This window comes from Oryza brachyantha, chromosome 3 (genome assembly GCF_000231095.2).
Source record: "Oryza brachyantha chromosome 3, ObraRS2, whole genome shotgun sequence".
NCBI lineage: Eukaryota > Viridiplantae > Streptophyta > Magnoliopsida > Poales > Poaceae > Oryza > Oryza brachyantha.
The window spans coordinates 19611493-19628943 of NC_023165.2; the positions used below are offsets into that span (position 1 = coordinate 19611493).

Consider the following 17451-nt stretch of genomic DNA (forward strand, 5'->3'; position numbering starts at 1 on the left):
GGGGACAGCAGAACGCAGCCTAGGTTGTGTCGCTACTAATCAATGTGGGCTGATCATGCTCCTAGAAGTACTAGGGAATATATATTGAAACAGTTAGAATGAAAAAAAAGGCATGGAAACAAATAGTGTGTGAAAAATCAGAATTATTGTTAAACCATTAGCTTTACTAGTGTCGCATCCAAAAAAACTTACAACTAAAAATGGTAAAGGAAATGCAATTTTAGAAATTATTTGTTTAAGTTAAGAGTTGAACAAGGGAAATCAAAAGGCTTAAATAATAATGGAAATTGGACAAGAATCTTGTTCTTATATTCTTGGTACCAAAATACATTAACATGATTTTTACTTGAATATTCCGAGCAAGTTAAGTAATTTTAAGTAACTAAAATTCATTTTAGGAACTAATGAAAATTAAAGAAGACTGAAAATCTCCTCTTCCGCTCCCGGCCATTTTCAACCCATCTCCTCCCTCGACCCGCTCCCTCCCCCCTGTGGCCTGCTCGCCCCGTCTCCCATCCTCCCCATCGGCCCACATTGTTTCCACTCTCCTGCGTCGGTTCCACTCTCCATCCACTCGCCCACATGTTAGTGCATTCTTCTCCCTTTGGCCAATGTCGTTCCCGTCGCCTCATGTCGCATCCGCCCACGTCGTCCGTCAACCTCTCTGCATGCACTTGCGTCATCGCCACCCACAACCGTCGTCGCCTAGGTCAGATTGGTTGGCACGGTCGTCCCGCCCTTCCCGGTCGCCTCGATCCTATTTAAGGCCGCGTCATCGCCGCTGCCTCTCGAGTCCACACCTAGCCATCATCAACCCTCCTCGGTCCCGAGCTCCCTTGCACCTTAAAATTCTCACTGCGTATTTTTCCTTCATTTCCCTCTCCGGTTGCCATTCTAGCCATTGAAGCCGTCCCATGTGCCACACGGTGCGCCACCACCTCGTGCGCCCATGGACTCGATCCACAGTGTAGTGTTCATACCCGAGCTGCTGATTGTGGGGTCTGCTTGTTAGCCACCCACAGCTGACGTCAGCCCTAACCTAATTGGCGCAATAAAAGGTTTAATTTATTTCTATTTAATTAGAAAATATAGGTAAACTTAAAAAATCATTACTAATTCATGCAAACTCCGTTTAAGTCCATTCAAATTTCATTAAATTAAAATAATGTCTAGAGTCCGATAAAAATAATTTTCTTAAATGTTTTTGTGGTTGGATGTGTTGTTTTGAGTGTTTTTTCATTATATGTTTTAGATTTCAGCAATTCTGAGGTTGCGTTTTATTACGAAGTGGTTGCCCAAACTTGTTTAGAGTTGCAAGGCATGTCACATTGCAATCCTTGAGCATATTGTACCATGTTTTAATTATTTTACATTTATAAATTATTTATGCATTATTTCGCAAGTACATGCTATATGGTTGACAAATATGCTTATGATTTTATGCCTATATATTGTATTTAACTTTACCTTGTCACACGTGTATACTTTCTTTTAGCACAAATAATTTTGGGATGGGACAATATATACATTATTATTTAATTTTCTGAGCTTTGGGCTCTAAATGAAAGTAGCTTATGATTTTAGGGTCTAATGAAACAACTAAAACATGACTAATGGTGGTTCTGCGTGCATGGTTTTGATAGTCATGCTTATTACAGTTAAAGACCAGTTCATGGGAAACCCTTGATAGACTAAATTGTACTTACCACAAGCTAGCATGAGCAATGGTTGTTGGGCTAGAAATATAGCTCTTTCATCTTCTAGGCACCTAGGCAAGGGTAGGTGGGATGGAGTTGAGTTGGCTCAGATATGGGTTGATCGACTGTTGAATCTACTGTGGTGCAAGGTGGGTAGTTTGCCTGGCAAGGGATTACTCGTGAAGAAGTAAAACCTCCGCGTAGTGTGAATGGTTAAAGATGAGTTATGTGGACGGACCTATCACAGCCTTTTAGCGAGATGTCTTGGTGGCATACCGGCGTACGGGTACATACATGAGGCCATGTCTGGTGGTTAAAGTTGGACACCTCTCATCGGAGTATAATTGTTGTAATGCTTGTGGTCACAATTATGGATGATCGATCGAGATTCACCGTGATTAATCTAATTTTTAAATTAAATAAACATGGTTAATAATATACTAGTACAAATAGGTGAAGTCGGTATTGTGTGGTGTAGCACAATATTGGTGGATGGTTGGGCCTAGTGCAATGTGGTGTAGCACTGACTAGTGATTGGTTTAACTTTGATTAATAATTAATTATGTTTTCACTTTTGCTAAATAAAATGCTTTATAAATGTTTATGCAAATTATTCCTTTGAGCATATTCTCATGGTACTTCCTATGCATTATTATTCCACTTGTCTAGTGTGGCTTTGTTGAGTATGGTGGTTGTACCCAGTCTTGTGATTTTCGCCTTTTACCTTAGAGTCAGATATTGAATCATATGAGAACTCTTCGAAGGATTGTGCGAGTTGCTACGCTCAAGGATTGCCTATCAGCTCGCTGCCCCACTTCCTAGTTTATTTAATCCGATGCATGTTTAGGACTTGTTCTTATTTGTTTATCCTAAGACGATGGTGTTGTATTAATTTGTATTTGGTGTACCTGGGCTAATCATGGACCGAGATTTAATACATAATAAAGTTCAAAAGTTGAATAAATTTATGGGCGTGACAAAAAAAATTTATCAGTTTTAGCAAACCCCCAATCGAATGCACATCTCGGCAGGCGCCGGGTAGATGCTAACCATTTCAATGTTTATATCTGTGGTTCTAGAAATGGAATTGCTATTCTCAATTAAGACAAGACACTGGTTTGTTTACAAGCCACTCTTCATTCTATAGGATCCCCCGTTCATCAAAAATGTCATTCAAGAATGAAAAAGATCAAATTTGGGTTGAACCAACAACCTGATTGTGCAGTTATTCTGAATACAGATAGAAAGTCTTCGGTCATACTAGAAGCTACTCGATCACAAATATCTATTGCATTCTTAGTTGATTCCACGATCCCATGGGAATCCCATGAAATAATCACAAACAATAGCGGTTTAACTTGTATGGTATCAAGTATTAACATAGCAATACAATTAATAATGGTGTGTTCATTGTTCGTTTTATGTGTCTCGTATTGATTAATAATGGTTACTTTCGTGAAATAGAGATTTGACTACGGTATTTGAGGACATAAAGTTCCGCCGATGCTAAAACATACAAGATTGTACCGACGAGAATGAGACATAGATTAATAGTCCTACTATTGTTTTTTGAAGCCGTTGTCTTTATATCAATCTCAGATCAATATAGCATATGAGTAGAAAATTATAGTCTAGTTTGCAGCTATATCGGCGTGGTAACATGGGCATGGTTGTCAGTAGCTAAACATTGTCATTCCTCTCCAATGTTCACTTGATGGGATTGTATTGTATGTCTCCTAATTGTCCGTCAGTGTCTATTGGCCTTTCAAGACTTATTGGATTCTAATTGGAATTTGCCTTCAGGGTCTATTGGGTTGGATTGTTCACTCCTTTCTCCCTCCCGTAGGTTTTGTATTTATACTCATGATTGCCTTTTTTCAAGTAGAACTAAGGATACAAGTATGAAAATTATTAGAACAATCTCGGTAGGAACCGAGTGGGACTTCGTATTTGTTTCCTTATTGGGTACTCCTTTCTTATCTGCTCAATACTCTATCCATATGTATGGAACTTCTTTCCATATGGGATATGTACGTAGTACTCCTATCGAGGTAAATATATGTCTTTGGGGTATTTCATATCCATGACATTGATAGTTACATGTACATGTATAAAAAAAATAATGTTATGAAAATTGAAGATGTTTATCAAAACAATGATTTTTATGTGGTATTTACTACCAGAGGTTTCTCCAACAAAGGACAACTTAGAAAAAAAATTAGAATGATTGTACCTAACGCTCTTTTTTAATGCATGATGAAACTATCCATAATCTTTTCTTTGATTGCCACATTGATATATTTATTTGGATAATTGTATTTATCTCTTTTGGAACGAACCCAAGTTGCTTTACTCATATGTTTAGTAATTGGCTCGTGGGTATTGACTCAAAAACAAACAAAAACATATCTTAGTAGGAGCATCAGGTTTTTATATTGGGTCTATGGGTTAGTAAGAAATGTTTTTGGTAAAAGTTCAACTAAATACTATATACATAGGCTTTTCAAAATAAGATGCTACCTTTGGTTTTTGGGCCCAACTACAAATGTGTAAAGAGGATAAGAAATCCATTCATATTGTATGCCAATATTTGAAGACAACGATCATGCAATTATTCACCAACTTTGGATGGAGATTTTCTAATGGGATTGTTTATTGAATAAGTCCTTGTTGTTGTTGGTTCTTTTTGTCATCTCTTTATCATTTGGTAGATTATGCGGAGATCGGTTTAAAATAAAATAGTTGTAGAGGTGACTATAGTTTCTTTTGAAGGAAATGCTGAATTTTATCCATTATCTACGAAAACATAACAGCACGATCAACACATAATAATAGAAAATATGGATCACACCTACTGTCCCATTCCTCCCTATCGGGATCCTATGCGGTAGATGTACTAAACCCATTCCTCCCTATCGGGATCCTATGCAGTAGATGTACTAAACAGATACATTAACCATGCTATAGTAAATGACATTACATTACCATGCCTAGGTAAATCAACACTTTTTATAGCGTTGATTTACTGGGCTATTCGTATGAATGGTGATCCTCTGCCTTATTGTAGACAGTAGAGGAGTCGGATCGCTGCATAATCAGGATCCCTCTGGACTCCTCGTTTCTTCTCTCACTCCTCTTGACCCAGATCTTGTACATTCCTAGTATTAACTTACCCTAATCATGTGACATCCTGATTTTCTCAGGTATTTAAAAATATTAAATAAATTATTTCTAGAATTAATATTAAAATTTTTAAAGTAATTAAAAAGTGAAATAACGAGGGAAATAATTTTTCCTTAGAAATCATGGCTAGAAATATTTATAATATTCTCCATGCTATAAAATACTCTGCAAAATTTTTCAGAGCTCAACAAGTAATTATAATATTACAAAGTTTATTTAAAAAATAATTTAAATAAAAAATCTATTGAAATCTCTCATTTCTCCTCTGGGCCAAAAGTCAAGAGCCATCGGACCTCCCACTCTCTCCCCTCCCTTGCTCTCTTCTCGGCCCGCTTCACCCCTTCCCCTCACTCACTCCCTCGCTTGGCATGCCTTGGCCCAACTGCCCAAGGCCACGACCCACTTGCCTACGGTCATTGCCGCCCTGAGGTCGCTAGCAGGTAGGGCTCATTTATCAGTGCCACCCAATCTCTTACCGAATCGGCCAGAGAGAGAGCTTCATTCCTCTTGTGCGCCGATTTAAATAAGTTTGAATTTAGAAAACTCAAAATGTGTTAAAAATATGAAACGGTGGACTAGAAATCAGTGAAAAATAGTTAAAAATGGTCTCCAACATTCAAATCTGCTTGCATGATTGCGTTAGGGTTCAATTGATCAATTTAGGCATTTCTTTTGGTGGGGGGGGGCACCAATATGATTGGAATTTGTAATTTGGGATATTCCGGTACAAAATAATTTGAAACTTGAACAAATTCAAATGAAATTTGAAAATTTCATTAAAAACAAAACTTTTGGCGAAATATTCCCATCGAGGGTTCAAAATCTATAACTATTATAAAAATAATAACCGGCTTCCGTCGGCCATTTAATCCATTCGTATGAAAGTTGGTTCAATATGACTCCCACTCAACCAAAGCAAACAAAAGTTCTGTAGCATAATGGATAAGGTGTTATTGAAAGAACCAGAGATGCTGCTAGGTTCAATCCCTAGTAAAGCTCATGCTTAATGTATTTTTGATTATTTTCTTTTTGTATTTTATATCCAATAGAAATCTAATATCATGTTTAATTTTTTTGTCTTTTACCTGTCAATGTAGGTTTAGTTTATTTATTTTTTGCCTTTAATATCCAATACAAATGTACAATAAATAAAGTGGGTACGCAATTTACCTTTAATTTTCCTAAAATCCAAGTATAAATACAATTAACAATAAAATAAAAATAGAATCGCAATAGCGTTAGGATTTCGTGTTTACTTTTTTAAAAAAATAAAACAAGAAAATGTTTCACTTGAATAGGATGTGAGATTGACGTCTAATTCGGATTTCAGTCCCAACCCGACACCACCGCCACCACCACCACTCGCCACCATTCACTAAAATAAAAAATTAAAACATTAGAAATTAAAATGTTCTTACTAGCTAGAAGTCTAGAACGTGCACTATTTAAAATTGAATCTTTTCCTCAAATAAAAAATCAAGGAGGTAGGACCCGAATTTTTTTAATATAATAATTAATAGCTTATTAATTAAATATGTAGTAAATATATGTTCACAATCACCAACTAGGATGGACGTTGATTATCTTAGCATCCAGGTGTGGATGCTGTTCCTCGTAGCGTCCAGATCTGCAAGCCAAAACGGGTAGCGTCCAGCATTCGGGTGCAGCCGCAGCTTGTTTCCAATGAAAACTCTACCATACATTTACTAAAGCCCTGATCGATCATAGCATTGCCTGCTCTGGCAATCGCGTTCTGGTGTGCGAGCCCTAGCTCTTGGGGAATCACATCAGGCACGGACAAGCCGCAGGGCGCCTCGCCAGTTGCCATTCATCATCAAGGCCACCACTTTTATCTATTGTCTGTATTGATCGTCGACAGCCGTAACATTCATTGTCAGGTAATGCATTTTCACTTCATATAATTTTGTTGGTTACTTTTTACTTGATCTATTAGCTTGCATTATCTAACAAGTCCAATCTATTACTTAATTATTATTAACATAATCATGTCGAATCATATATAAAGCATGTCCATGTAAAGATCCAAATAATAGAAGAAAACATTTTTATATAATATACTTGCTTGCGCTCACATGAACCAACAAATATAAGGATCAGTACATAGCTAGTATTAGCTGTTAGACACCCTTGGTTTACTGATTTTTTTTTTCATTTGGCATGTGCGTAGGTGAGAACAAAATGATCATTGTTCTTGGCTATGCTTATGGCCTGGTGCATCCAACATGGAACTTTTCCAGCGTCCTCTTCTGTTTTATCTCTCACCTTTTCTGCTGTTTGTTTTCTATTGTGACTATAAGTGTGGAGTCTAATCAGAGAGAACGACCGCAACGGAAGCCGGACGTCATTGCATATAGCGTCCAGGTCTGGACGTTTTTATGAGCCACGACCATATCTGGATGCTCTACTCTTCAGCGTCCATCCTAATATTGTAAATCTACCACGTAGTTTACTAGATATTTAATTAACAGGGTAATAATTATTATATAAGAAAAATTCGGAGGTAGGACTCAGAGAACTTGGTTAAAAATAGTCTAACATGTTTAGTTTGCCTCTATCTTCCTCTGTTATCCAAATATTACATATCTTATTTAACTTGTTTGGGATATGGAGCACAATTTACTATTATGAATTATAAGCTTCCTGATCAATTGTATTGTATGTTGATCATTCTTCACTATTTCTGACTTAACACATAATTTATTTTTAAAACTTATTTAAATTTATAAAATTAAAAATAACTTAAGGACGTGATTTCGTCCAACGAACTAATTAAACGAGAGCCAGACTAGCCCCTAGCCCACTAGACGACCCTAGTTGCATGGAACCGCCAGTCCGACACGAACACGACTAGCCAATTAATCCGAATCAGAGACGAACACGAAGCCACAAATTAACCTAGCTGGATTCAAATATTTACACCTGCCGCCTAATCGTACGAGGGGAAGGATGGCATTCGCTTGATCGCTTCCCGCCATATTTTCTTGCCACACCTTCGTACCGATCCATGGCCGCCGACCTCACCTTCCGCCCGCCGGATCACGAGCTCATCACCAGGTACCTGTGCCCCAAGATCGCCGACGACGCCATCGAGTTCCCTTCCATCCACGACGCCGACGTCTACTCCGCCGCCCCGCCCGAGCTCGCCGCCAGGCACGCCCCAGCGCTGGGCACCGACCGCGGCGGCGACGGCACCGGTGCGGTGTACTACTTCTTCTGCCCGGTGCGCCGCGGCGGTGGCGGGGAGAATGGAGGGAGGCGGAGTAGGCGGAGGCAGCGATCGGTCGGCGGCGGGGCCAACGGGGAGGAGCGCGGCTGCTGGCACCCGGAGGGCGGCCAGAAGGCCGTGCTCGACGCCGCCGGCCGCCGCGTCGGGAACCTGCGCAGGCTGTCGTACGGGGTGAGGGAGAAGGAGTCGCGCCGCCGCTTGACCCGGCTCGGGTGGTGCATGACGGAGTTCGCAGTCGACGGTGACGCCGCCGATCTGGTCCTCTGCAAGCTGTACCGGTCGCCTCGCGCCCCTCGCGTAGAGGAGGCCACCGCCACGGCGTCGAGCTCGGGCTCAAAGAGGAAGTCCGCCGACGATCTCACGGATGCTCCGGTGGAGCGCTCGCGGCCGCATTGGATGAAGATGAACGACCACGCCGCCGACATGGTGCCCGCCGGAGCGGACGGCGATTTCCATGCCAAAGAAGAAGACCGGCGCATCGTGCCGGCGCCGGAAGAGGAGGCGCTCGTGCAGACAAGGGACGGCCCTCGCTCGGACAACGACGTGATCATGGCGCTAGCGATGGGGGCGACTGTCGACGACTTGCTAGGCCCGCAGCAGGCCGGCGAGCCCAGCGTATCCTCCTATTCCTCGCCGTGCTGCCCGGAGCCAGAGCCATGTCCCATCAGCAGCAACGCCGGGGGGCGCCCGCCATTCGCAGCGCAGGCTGCGCCAGCTTGCGGCGGTGACATGTCAGTGGCGACATGGGCAGCGCCGCCGGCGGGAGAGTTCAGCTGGGAGAAGGAGCTCGAGTGGATTCAAGAGTTGTTGTTGGGATCCCCTCGTGTTCTAGCGCGTGGTCAGCGCAATGTTTCATGTTATTCTCCCTCTACCTGTTGGTTGTAGCTCTCCTCTAGTTCTATTGAACTCTTTTGGGCTGTGCATTCCTAGCTAGACTATGAGCATGGATTCTGAGAAATGAGCATTTATATTGTCTGATGGGAAATTTATTTTCTTGTTGCAAAATGTGAGCGGTTACAGGAGCTTTCTAACTTGTATGATGCATATTTATATAATGACTAAATAAGTTGGATGATTTGAATTCATAGAATGGAACTACTCTGGATATTGTCTATATAATGAATATTCTAGAACTCTAAGTCATAAACTTTTTCGCAACTTCTCCTCTCCTATGATATGAATTAAATTTCCTGACATAAAAATAGAAAAGGTGCTCCACATGTTTTTTCCACTCTTATAATTTTTCAAATCTTTTTTTTCAACAAATAGGAGCGTTTTTGTTTCAATATCTAGTACAAAATTAGTGAAATTTCAAGGGTATATTTCAAAATTTTTGCTTTATCCCCATGATTATTTCTTTACCAACATGATCAAAATATTAATATATTAATATTGCACAAGAATCATAACCAAGACTATTGTTGATGGTCATATAGTCTGTTATTGTAAGATTACTAAACCGTCTGCCTGTAACATATTTGTGCAACTCATTTATTATGTGTTACGTGTGCTTTGTAGCACATGTCTGTGTTACTGTTTGTATCTTTGTAACATATTTATTCACCCTACTAAATACGTGTTACAGGATCTACTAAGAACACAAAGCATGTGTTACTTGTTTATTTCTCCTGTAAGACAGTTTAGAATGTGCTACTGTCATGTGTTGCTATAGCTATGTTCTGTTGTAGTGATGGGGGCTGGTCTACGAGCAATGTCAATTGAGTAACTAATTACTCAGTTATAAAATCTTTCCATTTCCATATCACTGAGAGCTACTGCATTTTTTTTCATATTATAAGACTTTCTAGCTTTACCTAAATTCATTCATTAATAAATATAATATATATATATATATATATATCTAAATTCATTAGCATACATATGAATCTAAGCAATACTAAAGAGTATTATATTACGAAACGGAGGAGGTAATATAGAGCCAATAGTTAAAAAAATATATAGTCTATTATTAATATAATATATGGTCAATCTCTAATACACGCTCCGTGTCTTAGAGTCTGGGTTGTACTTGACTTTAAAAATTTGTAGTCTTTTCTCTTTTACTCTTTTCTTTATGTAAGTATAAATATGATGTGATAATTTTTAGAGAATATATACTTACGTCAATTAGTGTACTCGCTAATAGGAGTAGGCAAGGCTTGCTGCTGGCTGTAACTTGTACTAACACAGCTCATACAGCAATCCTAATGCTAGTTATATATAAATTATACATCATTCACATCATTAACAAACTAGTGCTATATGTCACTCGATCAAACAGTGCAAGCACGGTTGATTCACATATAATTTAATGTTGCTTATCTCTCATTATATCTAGTGTGTTGTCTTGTCTATAAATATCATTCTATCATTAGACCGTAAATGGTCTAATAATAAGTCATGTTCTTAACACTGAACAATATATGATTGTCTGTCAGTTCAACCGCAAAACGGAGACATGAAGAGTTGAGGTTAACTGTAAATTAGCTGCAACGACGTGCTGATCCATCTATCCCAGTATATAAGGGAGACGGATTTGATCTCTCAACTGTATATCCATCCCTTCTTTTTTACGCAGCCTAAATGTTAAAAATGTTATTAAAATATATCAATATGAGATATATCATTTCACAGTTGTACAAGTTCCGATTTCACTTAATAAAAGAAAACAAATTAAACTAAATTTAGTATGTGCATATCACTGTTAAAATTGTTATTTTGGTTACAACTTGTACAAGTCGAATTTGAACTTGTATGCTTATGAAGTGATAAAAGGTATTAACCTATCTTATTAAATTTTTAATGACTAGGTGACTTGCGTGAAAAAATTGGATATCTAACCGAGTGAGAAAAATATATACTTTCCCAAATAAGAGAGTATATAACGATTTATAGAGCTAAGCATGGGTATCAAGAAAGTTAAAGAAATACTGTGGTTGTTGGGAAAAGAAAGTATGTGTAGAAGTTGTTATATTCCATTCGAAACAAATTTTGAACGGTACTCTCACCTTTCCAAAATAAATAATCACGTTGGATTCAAAACTTATCCCTAAACAAGTAAGCACTTTGGAGTGTTCCTTCCCCAGCTATCACCTCTCCTTCAATTTTCTTGTTATTTTACCACCAACTAATATTCTACTCATAAACATCTCGCATTTAATAAGGGATATCTTGGTTATTTTGATCTCCTTATAAATTGTTCTCTCTTAAAGTAATTAATTATTTTAGAACAAAATAGTAAAAAATAGAGTAATTTTACCATCCTTAATAAGGTACCACTGTTTTCTATGTAAAATTTGGTACCTTCTAGTATCTAAAGTACCAAGAGATACCAAATTTTATATAGAAAATAGTGGTACCTTCTGGTACCTCCTTAAGGATGGTAAATTTGTTCGTAAAAATATGTTTTGGAATAAGGGACTAGAGGTCATTTTTGGGCTTTTCATGAAAAAAGAGAAATGTCATATTTGCAAACGAAAAATAATTTGTGAATAAAACTTTTATATACATGTTCCTCGCAATCTAAAAGAAAAAACTATAAATAAACTATAATAAAAAAATCCTCAAAATAAACTAAAATTTTAATTTTGACTTATAAGCATAAATATAAGAAATAAATATTTTAAGAAAAAGACGAGGGCGTAGTTACTGGTCTCAGATCACAAAAGCAACGATAAGCACATGTACCATTACACTGGCTGGTTCCTCAATTTGCACTTGGCCTGCCATGATGTGAACCATGATCAGGCTGCACTGTCAAAGAAAGCACTCTCCCAGTGACCGTTCCAGCAATGGCGTCTTCAGGGCAAGTCTAATATAATCCACGGGGTGTACTCGATCGTACAACTATAATAGTCTATGACGATGAATTTTCATACGTATATCACTTTAATGGTCATCAGATATTTTTTAAAAAATAAATTAATTAATATGAGATATATCACTACATAAATATGTAATTTTAAATTTAACTTATGCAAGTTGTAACAACCAATTAATTGAAACTAGTATGCGCACATTAACAGTTGAATTTGTTATAACATGTAGAAGTCAATTTGAGGAGTAATGTATCTCATATTTATATATTATCATTTTTTAATAATTATTTAGGTAACATGAAAAAAGACCAAGTAATGAAAATGCTTTCCCGTTAATAACGCTAGTGCTCAAAAATCAGATATCCAGTGCTAAGATTTAGTTTGTTTTTAAATAGTCGTTTCTGAACACTTCTAGGATCAGTAGGGTGTTTTGAATCGTTGTCATTTCAGCTCACAATATAAAAAACCAATTTTCATGGATCGACACTTGTAAAGGGAGAAATTTTACAATCCTTAATAGGCACTTAATTTTACACTACTCCCTTAGTTAATTTTACACTACTCCCTTAGTCCCAGAGTGTAAGAATACATAGAGTTAGGTGGTGTTTAGCTGCCAAAATTTTTTGGCAAAAACATTACATCGAACGTTTGACGGGATGTTGGAAGGGGTTTTCGTACACGAATGAAAAAACAGATTTCAGATTCCGACTGGAAACCGCGAAACGAATTTTTTGAGCCTAACTAATCCATCATTAGCACATGTTGGTTACGGTAGCACTTATGGCTAATCATGTTCTAATTAGGCTTAAAAGATTCGTCTCAAGATTCTTCCATAACTGTTCAATTAGTTTTTTGATTCATCTGTATTTAATGCTCCATTTAAATGTCCAAAAGTTTGATGTGATGTTTTTGAGAAAAATTTTTGGAAACTAAACAAGGCCTTAGGTATGGATACTACAAAACGTTAATGCATTAAAGTACAAAAAAGTTTTAACTGGTTGAGAAAATGAAGTAGGGAAAAAAAACTTGAGTGATGATAATTTGTAAATGATTGAAAAGAAAACCTAGGGAAGAAGTTGTCATAATTTTTTTGATAAATTTTGAATGGTAGAATTAAGTTGTTACAATTTAGAACAAATGGAGTAGAAAATATTCCACCTCCTAAACGAACTTAAAATAAATCTCCTAATAAGGCACCGTTCGAATGCAGTGTTGGATTTTAGATTTTTCACAGACACACTTATAACCTCATAAACAATTTATTTCGTAAAAAATTTCTATATATATCATTGTCATGCACAGAGTGAATCTCTTCTAGCGGGAAATTGTGGTGCCCTTCTTTGTTAGTTTGGCCGAGGGTGCAACCATGCAGGTGAGAGCTAAGGCGTCAATAAGAGGAAAGGGGTCAGGCCCCTCAGGAACAGTGCAAGCACAACAATATAGACAGGTTTGGGCCGCTAGGAAATGTAAGAGCCTACTCCTGTGCTTGGTTGCTTGGGGCGCAAAGAATTACACCCAGATGAGGCTTAGTGACCAATCGCACTGAGCTCTTTTAGGGTTTTTCTTGTCTTTTTGGGAGCGCTCCCATTCACCCTAGGCCAAGGCATCCTTTTATACCGTAAAAGGGCTCCCACAGATGCTTAGGCCCACCTCCTAAGGAAGAAGAGGGTACACACAACTTAGTGCATTTAATGCCCATCTAATCCAAGGCGTGCGGCGACAACGCACGCCTTTTTGTATGTGGGCCACGTCTTGTCGTGATGTGGGTGGAGCGGCCAACGTCTCTTCCATATTAAATGCTTAAGATCTCCGGTCCCTTCGTATCCGCAATGCGGGGGAAGCAATGATGGGTCGCCTTGAAAATAGCGCGCCATCCCTTTCATAGAGAGGAAAGGCAAACATCTTGTAGACAAGACGAGGCTAACACGAGTCTTACTCCCTGCTGAGGGCAGGCGCATGCCTCTGGCATGCTTTCGTTCTGTCGTCACATCTGTCAGTCCAGCGGCGACTTACCGTGCCGCTCGCACGCCACATTTAATGCGGTACCACACAAACAGGACGCATTAAATGCGGCGATAGGGCTTCGTGCGCTGGACCCCTTAGTCCCGCACGATGCTTGTCATGTGGGTTGATGGACCGAGGGGTCGGGGCGGTCTGACCCCTTCACGAGAGGGCGACAACCTATCAGACCCCGAGCCTGATCCCCCTCGGAGCGGGCCACCTTCGTGTAATGAGGGTTGTAGGCCAAAATTTGCACTATAGTAGCTTTGACTTTCTCAACGAAAAGAGCATGATGATATGTTGGACGACATGTTCCCTTCATGCAGCATACCTCCAGGCCCATTTCACCGACAATCATAATCTGATTTTTCTAAAATAACATTTTGCTTCATAATATTCAATTTAGTCACTTGTACCCTCAAATACTTATAAAATTAAGATAATCGTTTGACACTAGCTAGGGACAGAGCTACATTGGATCTGAGGGTTCTCAGCAATCTGGTCCAGAATTTTTTTAGTTAAAGTTTATTTATTTTCATCATATATGCGTCACCCTCGATCTAACTCAGACACTCATAGCAACCTAAACTCAAACACTCGTAGCAACCTAAACTTAATTAAAAACATAAAAAAAAATAAGTGACACCCCATATATTTTGTTGTAGCTCTGCCTTGACATCAGCTATCTCACAAACCCGGTACTATATCACCTTACCAGCAGTCCAGCACAGGCAGAGAGAAACCATTATACTGATCATCGCAAAAGAAAAAAGAAGAAAAAGGCATCATAGTGTTGTACACGACACAGGCATTATTTATCTCACAAATGGTGACATGGCACCATGGTCTCGATCGGTCACCTGAACTGGACTAGCTAGCTAGGCGGCAACGTACGTACGGTCGATCGATCGATCGGGTCGCTAGCTAGGTCTTCCTGAAATGGGCGATCTGGACGTTGTCGACGTCGAGCTTCTTGAAGTTGCTATTCTTCCTGGTCCTGAAGAAGTCGCCCCAGCTGTAGGGGTTGTACCTGGCCGGGCTCTCCTCGCCGACGAGCTCCTCCAGCGGCTCCACCATGGTGTAGCTCGCCGGGTTGAAGAAGAAGGGGATGGAGAACCTCTCCTTCTCCACGTTCACCGCCACCCTGTGCTCCGCGCTCTCGTACCTGTCATTGCTCCACACCTAAATTCACAAGTGTTCAGTCAAAATTCATCGAATGCAGATGCAAATTATATATCATCGATGGTATATACTTGGATGATGTCGCCGACGTTGATGATGAAGGAGTCGGGGACGGGCGTGACGCGCACCCACTCGCCGTCGGATCGGCGGCGGACGTCGAGGCCGCCGACGTGGTCCTGGTAGAGGACGGTGAGCGCGCCGGCGTCCTTGTGGCGGCCGACGCCGAGGGCGAGGTCGGGGCTCGGGCAGGGAGGGTAGTGGTTGAGCCGGATGAAGGTGGTCTGGTCCTTGAAGAAGCCATGGAGGCGGTCGGGTTGGAGGCCAAGGCTCCGGGCGATCAGCTCCAGCAGCTTGAACGCCAGCTCCTCCACTGCCTCGCCGTACTCCTCCAGAGCCTCTCTGTTCAACAGATCGAATTCATCAGGTCGGTGATCATCGAAGACGCAATTTTGCAAGGAAAGGAATTGGATGATGACGATGAAGACGATCGGTGAGTGGTGACCTCTGACCTGAACCCCGGCAGGTCGTCGGGCCACTTGTTGTCGAACACCAGCTCACCGTCGGCCACGGCGGTCGGCGGCGGGGGCTGGCGCGGGACGAGGTCGAACACCTCCTTCCAGTCCCTGACGTTCTTGGTGTGCTCGGACGCGTAGTACCCCATCGGCGCCGCCTCGCTCCGCGCCACGGCCGCCCTCAGCTCCGGTGGCAGCGCGAAGAACGCCCGCTGCGCCTCCGCCGCGCGCGCCACGGTGTCCGCCGGCACGCCGTGGCGCACCACCACGAAGAAGCCCCAGTCCCGGCTCGCCCTCCCGACCTCAGCCGCCAGCGCGTCCACCCCGGCGCGGCCCCCGTCGCCGGCGGCGGCAGAGAAGAGAGGGGAGATGTCGATGACCGGGATGCCGTCGGCCTCGGCGACAGACGCCTTGGGGCGGTGCTCGGGGGCCTGCACGAAGGCCTGGTCCATGGTGAGGCCGCCCATGGCGATCGAGCGAGCGAGCGAGATGGCGATGAGGCTGGTAGCTGACGCGTGCAGTGGTGGCGACTGGCGAGAGCTAGGACAAGGAAGTGTACGTCTCGTTTGAGTGTGTGGCTTGCGTGGCTTGGCTTGTTGATATCGATCTGGAGTGAGACGATGATTCGGTTGGATTCAATGAATCTGGATGGGTTTCAGTGAGGAGATCATTGCCTTGTGTCTCTAGGCGTGTGTGGTCTTTGTAGTGCGTCATCTGTGATTTATGCTCATGTATAAAAAGCGGTGGTGGTGGGCTGGGTTGTTTTATCACTTAAAAATAAAATATTACCTACTTTTTATACCTATTTAATTATATCAACTATAAAATTAAATATTATAAACTTGAAAATATATTTTAGAAAGGTGAGATAATGAACTCCTTATAAATTTTGTTTAAAATATGTCCAGAAAATGTACGCGTAAAAACCGGGGAATAATATACATTTATGCCAATATTAACCCAGCAGTGGTCTGTACCTTATCAGCCACCCGCCCACTCCACTCCCTATTTTTTTAAAAAAGAAATATGATAATGGGACCCATATATCAACAAACTCACTTAAGCCGCATTCGGTGTGGAAGAAGGAGTTAGTTAGCCAGCACGAAAAACGTACCAATAGATTAATACATGATTAATTAATTATTAAAAAATATAATTAATTAATATAATTTTTAAAGCAATTTACTGTAGAATTTTTTTGCAAAAAATACACCGTTTAGCAGTTCGGGAAGTCAATATGCCAAACGCGGCTTTAATTCCTCTGGTTATTTTTAATTAACACGATTGATTTTTGGATTTACGTTTGACTATTTTGTCTTATTTATGTGTACTTAACGATCTAATAATCAATACTAAAAATAAACTACGATGAAAAAATTTCAAACTTAAATTTAAATCTAACATTAAAAATTTAAAATTTAGTTTATAAGCATAAGTAAAAATGAAAAGCCAATGGTGTAGAGTTTTAACGCAAGTAGAGCTCTTATATATGTCCTTGACACGCCGGGAGAGGGAGTGGACATGCCACCGGCGGCAAGCATTGACAGCTCTCCTGGCCCAGGCATGCCGCCGGCGAAGGCGAGGTTGAGTCGTCCTTAACCGATCAAGGTTCAAGAGGTTTGTGTGGTTAATGATGTGTGGTTGGTGACAAATGGTTCGTAGCGTGGAGCCAGAGCACGACAAAATTAAAATGTGGTTGCGTCGTCCTTGTCAGAGCCCTCGGCTACTTGCTACGTAGTACTTGCTACTTTGCAGTAGTATAGTTCCGGAAAACAGTTTTAAGCACCTAGGTGGAAGTCCACCCACACCCA

At 40.7% G+C, this 17451-nt stretch overlaps 2 protein-coding genes across 2 annotated transcripts; one reads left to right on the forward strand and one right to left on the reverse strand.

Moving 5' to 3' along the window:
* The first annotated feature begins 7905 nt into the window (after positions 1-7905).
* On the forward strand, positions 7906-9068 carry LOC121053822 (NAC domain-containing protein 68-like). Its single transcript, XM_040521779.1, has 2 exons — positions 7906-8965; positions 9058-9068. Exons 1-2 carry the CDS (start codon positions 7906-7908, stop codon positions 9066-9068), a joined length of 1071 nt encoding a protein of 356 aa, XP_040377713.1.
* Positions 9069-14739: 5671 nt separating this feature from the next.
* LOC102707382 (probable 2-oxoglutarate-dependent dioxygenase At5g05600) lies at positions 14740-16272 on the reverse strand. The gene is made up of 3 exons (XM_006650245.3): positions 15638-16272; positions 15200-15527; positions 14740-15128 (listed from the first exon to the last, which is right to left on the reverse strand). The coding sequence occupies exons 1-3, from the start codon at positions 16105-16107 to the stop codon at positions 14871-14873; spliced, it is 1056 nt and encodes a 351-aa protein (XP_006650308.2). The 5' UTR covers positions 16108-16272; the 3' UTR covers positions 14740-14870.
* Positions 16273-17451: the final 1179 nt, after the last annotated feature.